This window comes from Brachionichthys hirsutus, chromosome 1 (assembly GCF_040956055.1).
Source record: "Brachionichthys hirsutus isolate HB-005 chromosome 1, CSIRO-AGI_Bhir_v1, whole genome shotgun sequence".
NCBI classification, from domain to species: Eukaryota; Metazoa; Chordata; class Actinopteri; order Lophiiformes; family Brachionichthyidae; genus Brachionichthys; species Brachionichthys hirsutus.
This window is the reverse complement of record NC_090897.1, coordinates 480315-487814: the sequence shown is the minus strand read 5'-3', so window position 1 is coordinate 487814 and position 7500 is coordinate 480315. Positions and strand designations below refer to the sequence as shown.

The following is a 7500-nucleotide window of genomic DNA, read 5'->3' as shown; positions in this document are numbered from 1 at the left end:
AATCCAATTGGTCGGCTGCAGGAGCAGGGGTGGGAGGGGGGCATCGGACAAAAGGGATCCTTTTTCCCTCGGCGCTGAGCAGAACCGCCGGGCCGGAGCACCAACAGCACCGCCGTGAGCAAACACACCCAGAACCTGCAGGTAAACCCACATAGAGCGGCAGAACCGCCGTGAGCAAACACACCCAGAACCTGCAGGTAAACCCACATAGAGCGGCAGAACCGCCGTGAGCAAACACACCCAGAACCTGCAGGTAAACCCACATAGAGCGGCAGAACCGCCGTGAGCAAACACACCCAGAACCTGCAGGTAAACCCACATAAAGCGGCAGAACCGCCGTGAGCAAACACACCCAGAACCTGCAGGTAAACCCACATAGAGCGGCAGAACCGCCGTGAGCAAACACACCCAGAACCTGCAGGTAAACCCACATAGAGCGGCAGAACCGCCGTGAGCAAACACACCCAGAACCTGCAGGTAAACCCACATAAAGCGGCAGAACCGCCGTGAGCAAACACACCCAGAACCTGCAGGTAAACCCACATAGAGCGGCAGAACCGCCGTGAGCAAACACACCCAGAACCTGCAGGTAAACCCACATAGAGCGGCAGAACCGCCGTGAGCAAACACACCCAGAACCTGCAGGTAAACCCACATAGAGCAACAGAACCGCCGTGAGCAAACACACCCAGAACCTGCAGGTAAACCCACATAGAGCGGCAGAACCGCCGTGAGCAAACACACCCAGAACCTGCAGGTAAACCCACATAGAGCAACAGAACCGCCGTGAGCAAACACACCCAGAACCTGCAGGTAAACCCACATAGAGCGGCAGAACCGCCGTGAGCAAACACACCCAGAACCTGCAGGTAAACCCACATAGAGCAACAGAACCGCCGTGAGCAAACACACCCAGAACCTGCAGGTAAACCCACATAGAGCGGCAGAACCGCCGTGAGCAAACACACCCAGAGCCTGCAGGTAAACCCACATAGAGCGGCAGAACCGCCGTGAGCAAACACACCCAGAACCTGCAGGTAAACCCACATAGAGCGGCAGAACCGCCGTGAGCAAACACACCCAGAACCTGCAGGTAAACCCACATAGAGCAACAGAACCGCCGTGAGCAAACACACCCAGAACCTGCAGGTAAACCCACATAGAGCGGCAGAACCGCCGTGAGCAAACACACCCAGAACCTGCAGGTAAACCCACATAGAGCAACAGAACCGCCGTGAGCAAACACACCCAGAACCTGCAGGTAAACCCACATAGAGCGGCAGAACCGCCGTGAGCAAACACACCCAGAGCCTGCAGGTAAACCCACATAGAGCGGCAGAACCGCCGTGAGCAAACACACCCAGAACCTGCAGGTAAACCCACATAGAGCGTTAGAACCGCCGTGAGCAAACACACCCAGAACCTGCAGGTAAACCCACATAGAGCGGCAGAACCGCCGTGAGCAAACACACCCAGAACCTGCAGGTAAGCCCACATAGAGCGGCAGAACCGCCGTGAGCAAACACACCCAGAACCTGCAGGTAAACCCACATAGAACGGCAGAACTGCCGGGCCGGAGCACCAACTCAGCAGGGTCATTAAAACGGGTCGGCGTGTTTCTGGTGGGTTTCTGACAGACCCTGGAGTCAATCTCTGCCGACAGTCTGAACAGAACCTTTGAAGTCCAAAGTCCGACTGACCAGAGATCACAGATTTGTAAGAATCCTTCTGAACACATTCGGCTTGTGACCTACCTGAGCCACCGTCAGCCAGGTACACGTCTCTGGCGTACAGGACCGAGTCCAGCATGGACTCATACAGCAGGAAGTAGCCCTGGAATGAGAGGAACGCATGAGTCTCCTGGGATGAGAGGAACGCATGAGTCTCCTGGGATGAGAGGAACGCATGAGTCTCCTGGGATGAGAGGAACGCATGAGTCTCCTGGAATGAGAGGGAAACATGAGTCTCCTGGGATGAGAGGAACGCATGAGTCTCCTGGGATGAGAGGAACGCATGAGTCTCCTGGGATGAGAGGAACGCATGAGTCTCCTGGGATGAGAGGAACGCATGAGTCTCCTGGGATGAGAGGAACGCATGAGTCTCCTGGGATGAGAGGAACGCATGAGTCTCCTGGGATGAGAGGAACGCATGAGTCTCCTGGGATGAGAGGGAAGCATGAGTCTCCTGGGATGAGAGGAAGGCATGAGTCTCCTGGGATGAGAGGAACGCATGAGTCTCCTGGGATGAGAGGAACGCATGAGTCTCCTGGAATGAGAGGAACGCATGAGTCTCCTGGGATGAGAGGGAAACATGAGTCTCCTGGGATGAGAGGAACGCATGAGTCTCCTGGAATGAGAGGGAAACATGAGTCTCCTGGGATGAGAGGAACGCATGAGTCTCCTGGGATGAGAGGAACGCATGAGTCTCCTGGGATGAGAGGAACGCATGAGTCTCCTGGGATGAGAGGAACGCATGAGTCTCCTGGGATGAGAGGAACGCATGAGTCTCCTGGGATGAGTGGATCGCATGAGTCTCCTGGAATGAGAGGAACGCATGAGTCTCCTGGGATGAGAGGAACGCATGAGTCTCCTGGGATGAGAGGAACGCATGAGTCTCCTGGGATGAGAGGAACGCATGAGTCTCCTGGGATGAGAGGAACGCATGAGTCTCCTGGGATGAGAGGGAAACATGAGCAGTGGACATGGAGACGGCCTTTTCATGGAAGGAGCAGAGAAGACAAACAGGATCGTCCTGATCTCTGTCAGGGGTCCGACCCGCAAAGCAACGAGGGACGCAAGCCCCGTTCGTCATCAGAGGACGGCTCTCAGCCAACGCCAGGCCCGAGGACAGCTGGCCACTGAGGCCCCTCCCACAACCTCGGAGGAGGGGCGGGTTGTTTTTTAAAACCCTCACCGGCCCGTAATTTAGATCCCAATTTCATGGGACGCTGCTTCCCTTGAAATAAAGAGGACATGACAGCGATGCCTGTCAATAATGGCCCCACCCCCACCCCCACCCCCGCCCCCGTCTCCGTCCATGTCCATGTCCATGTCCATCCGACGTTTGTTGAAAATGGACACAGAGAGGCCGTTACCGTTGCCCCGCCCCGCGTGGGTCGGGGGAACGCCGTTCCTCTTGTTGTTCTATTCTTTATACTTTACTTTATAAAGATCCTCCATCCTGATGAAGACAGTGAAGATTAAACTGCTATTAATCTTCCAATCTGTAAACAGCTCATTTAATATTCAAGAATTGAACTTTTAACTTTGCTCCTGAAAATCAAAGGCGAGCGATCCATTTCTCAAAGAGAAAGAACAAGATTAAATCTCGACCAACTCTCTGACGCCGCTTCGGGTTCCGTGGCGCCGCCCGGGGAACCGCTCCGTTTACGGTCGGGCATGCGGGACGGTTGCAGGCGATGCGCTGCGGTCGAGTCGCTGCGCATTTCCATAAAGGAGACTAATGAGAAGCTAATGAGAACGGGCCGGAGCAGCTTAGACACATTAACATAATTAGCATATAAAACGCATTCCCCCGAGTGGGCCGTCAGAACCACTCCCACAGGAAGCGTGCACAGGAAGCGTGCACGTTTACAGCTGCGCTACGGCCGCCTGCTAACACAAACGCTATTTAAGGTGGAATAGTCTCTTTAAGTTAACACAAATGCTATTTAAGGTGGAATGTTCTCTTTAAGTTAACACAAATGCTATTTAAGGTGGAATGTTCTCTTTAAGTTAACACAAGTGCTATTTAAGGTGGAATGTTCTCTTTAAGTTAACACAAATGCTATTTAAGGTGGAATGTTCTCTTTAAGTTAACACAAACGCTATTTAAGGTGGAATAGTCTCTTTAAGTTAACACAAATGCTATTTAAGGTGGAATGTTCTCTTTAAGTTAACACAAATGCTATTTAAGGTGGAATGTTCTCTTTAAGTTAACACAAGTGCTATTTAAGGTGGAATGTTCTCTTTAAGTTAACACAAATGCTATTTAAGGTGGAATGTTCTCTTTAAGTTAACACAAATGCTATTTAAGGTGGAATGTTCTCTTTAAGTTAACACAAATGCTATTTAAGGTGGAATGTTCTCTTTAAGTTAACACAAATGCTATTTAAGGTGGAATGTTCTCTTTAAGTTAACACAAATGCTAAATATATTCATCATCATCATCATTTAAGGTGGAATGTTCCCTCCCGCCCCCACAGCGACGACCGAGCGGCGCTCGTTTTGGTTCAGAGTCTGCATCAGCAGTTTACTTTCCTCCTCTCATATTCACCGTGCATCTTCCTCCATCACTACTGGTCTTCATCACTTCCAGGCCCGGGAGGACCAAGACAAAATATGCGTGACCGTGCACGTGTGGCGTGTGCGTAAAGTCCCTCCTCGCCTCAGCGGGCGCTGACGGCAGCACCTCGACATGAAGGAGCCTCGCCTGCCCGCCCACGGCCGGATGACACGGGATTCGCGTAAACACATTCCTCATCTAAAACACATCGCTTTCACCGTGTCGGCGCTCGGCGAGGGGGGCGGGTCCAACATCCAACGCGCCTAAATCGGGCCTTTTGCTTTCTGCTCTGAATAATTTACAGACAGAAAAACATTTCAATAAATCGAGGACGACGTTTGATTTAAGAGGTACCGTGGACAACGCAGCGACCCACGTCTCCTCCTGTCCTTCATCTCAGGTAGAATCTAAACGTTCTCCGTCGCTTGGTAACGGGAACATGAAAGCCAATCAGCAGCTCCGAGGTTCTGACCTCTGGTTCCTAAACCCTGCAGCTGGACGTGGAACCCTGGGTACCCGTCCACCGGGACTCAAGCATGATCCTGTGAAGGACTGAAGACCCCCTGAACGCGTCCTCAGTCCTTCACATTGAAACACACCTGGCCTGAAGGTCGGGAGCATGAACGTAAAGCTCGTTGGCCTTTGAGCGTCATCGCTGTGACGTCTCCCACACGCCATAAACGTCCCAACGCTCTTTGATAAATCCGCCCCGCTTCAGGACGCCGTTTCCCTCCGCGGAGCCCGTATATACGCAGGATGGACGATGTCCCCTTCGTGGACAGCTGCTACCGATCTGGACGTGTTTGACGTTCATGGAAAGGCTCCGGCCTCGGGGGCGCCGGCCTCAGGGGCGCCGGCCGTTATTAAGACCGGCAGCAGCAACAGAAAACGCTGAGCACCGACTCCTCCAGAGGTTCCGGGGCAGTTAGTTACTGCCCCTCATCCACCGCGGGGGCAGAGTCTCGGTGGAGAACCCAGAAGCCTCCTCCAAAGGGTCCAACCAGAGGACAGCTCTGAAGCCTGGAGTGGGACTCAACACTTCATCCATGACAGGATGTGATGTCACGAGAAGGTCCGAGGCTTGACGGAGTCGGTCGGTTACCGGAGCTCAACATGGTGGCCACAAAGGACAACGGAGGACATCTGGGAGTCCTGAAGACGACTGCAACGGCAGAGATCCGTCCATCCGTCCGTCTTCCACCACTTATCCGGGGCTGGGTTGCCGAGGCAACGGTCTCAGCAGGGACTTCCAGACTTCCCTCCTCCAGCCGAGCACGGACCGGTCCGTCCATCCGTCCCTCGCTGCTGGTACCTGGTACTGCATTGAGGTTCTGAACTGCGTTTCCGGGCCATTAAACGCGTGATCCTGGCTGGCCCGGCGCGTGTGATTGATCAGGAGGGACTGGGCTTCAGAACCGGGCCCCGCTGGACGCCGTTAGCCGTACGGGCTCATCTGCTCTGGCCGGGTTGGGTTTGTACTGAGAGAACGGGCCGATCGATGCTGTGAGTTATGAAGCGACAGACTCTCATTTCGCCCCGTCGCCATCAACACCCGTCTCTGTCAGCCGCCCCGGCCCATTAGCCCCCCCCCCCCCAACCACCGTCCTGCTTTAATTATCAGGGAAGCAGCAAACAAGCTCAGTGTCTGTATGAAGCTAAAAGACGATTGGTCTGGGCTGCTGCTAGCCCCACCCCTTTCATTGATTATTTCTGATATCGGCTGATCAAATAAACAGTTGACGTCCTCAGACTTCCTGTCTGAACCGTCCTGACTTCCTGTCTGAACCGTCCTTACTTCCTGTCTGAACCGTCCTGACTTCCTGTCTGAACCGTCCTTACTTCCTGTCTGAACTGTCCTTACTTCCTGTCTGAACCGTCCTGACTTCCTGTCTGAACCGTCCTTACTTCCTGTCTGAACCGTCCTGACTTCCTGTCTGAACCGTCCTGACTTCCTGTCTGAACCGTCCTTACTTCCTGTCTGAACCGTCCTGACTTCCTGTCTAAACCGTCCTGACTTCCTGTCTGAACCGTCCTGACTTCCTGTCTGAACCGTCCTTACTTCCTGTCTGAACCGTCCTGACTTCCTGTCTGAACCGTCCTGACTTCCTGTCTGAACCGTCCTGACTTCCTGTCTGAACCGTCCTTACTTCCTGTCTGAACCGTCCTGACTTCCTGTCTGAACCGTCCTGACTTCCTGTCTGAACCGTCCTGACTTCCTGTCTGAACCGTCCTGACTTCCTGTCTGAACCGTCCTGACTTCCTGTCTGAACCGTCCTGACTTCCTGTCTGAACCGTCCTGACTTCCTGTCTGAACCGTCCTGACTTCCTGTCTGAACCGTCCTGACTTCCTGTCTGAACCGTCCTGACTTCCTGTCTGAACCGTGCTCTGAGCGGCAGCGATTTCATTTCTCCGCACGTCGGTTATCTTGCAGCTCTTCATCAGATCGCTGCGTCGCCTCTTCCTCGTTCCGTCACGACGGGCTGAACCCGGCGCCGTCCCGTTGAGACGGACGCCGCCGTTTCACCGTACAAGCAGGTTTAATACGCAAACTAGTAGCCAGATGAAGACGTATTAGCGTTAGCAGGAAGTTACCAAACCTTCGCTAATGAGAAACGTTATATTAGATATTCCAGAATGAAGAGCATCTGTTCACCTGAAACCCAACAGGGGTTCTATTCGGGTTCTACTCGGGTTCTATTCGGGTTCTAAACTGGATTCAAGGTTGTTTCCTATAAAAGATGAGGGGATCAGCATTAACATTTCTGAAACGTGCTTCAGGAACTAAATGCTAAAATGCATCTGAAGACGACCCCCGAACCTCAAAGACGAAGCCGCTAAAGTTCGGTCGAGTCCAGAGCCATTTGCAGCGGCCACAACGTCTCCTCCTGCGACACGCCTCTTTTTTCCAGGTCGGAGGGCAGCCTCGGAAGCTGCGGCTGCCCTGAGAAACGTCCGCCATCGCCACGGCGATGAGAAGCGACTGCGGGACTCCTAGATTTATCGGCGCCCTCCGAGCCGGTGTCATCGGAGATTACGTCCCCTATCCTTCACCGTTCCACCGGCACGCCAGACGGCGAATTTCAATTTCCCCTGGCGAGGGGACGGGGAGGCGCCGGCTGGTGACCCCTGCTCGTGACCCTGGGGTTTCACGGTGAGGGGGGACAGATACGGGATGCTCATGAATTAGGGATGCGTCCAACTTCAGCCGCCCCGCC

At 53.8% G+C, this 7500-nt stretch overlaps 1 protein-coding gene across 1 annotated transcript in view; it reads right to left on the bottom strand.

The window, feature by feature from the left end:
- The window catches only part of prmt3 (protein arginine methyltransferase 3), a 24288-nt gene that overhangs the window by 6645 nt on the left and 10143 nt on the right, over positions 1-7500 (bottom strand). The window contains exon 11 of the mRNA XM_068740475.1: positions 1755-1833. Coding sequence (XP_068596576.1) covers positions 1755-1833 — 79 coding nt within the window. The remainder of the gene's footprint in view (positions 1-1754; positions 1834-7500) is intronic.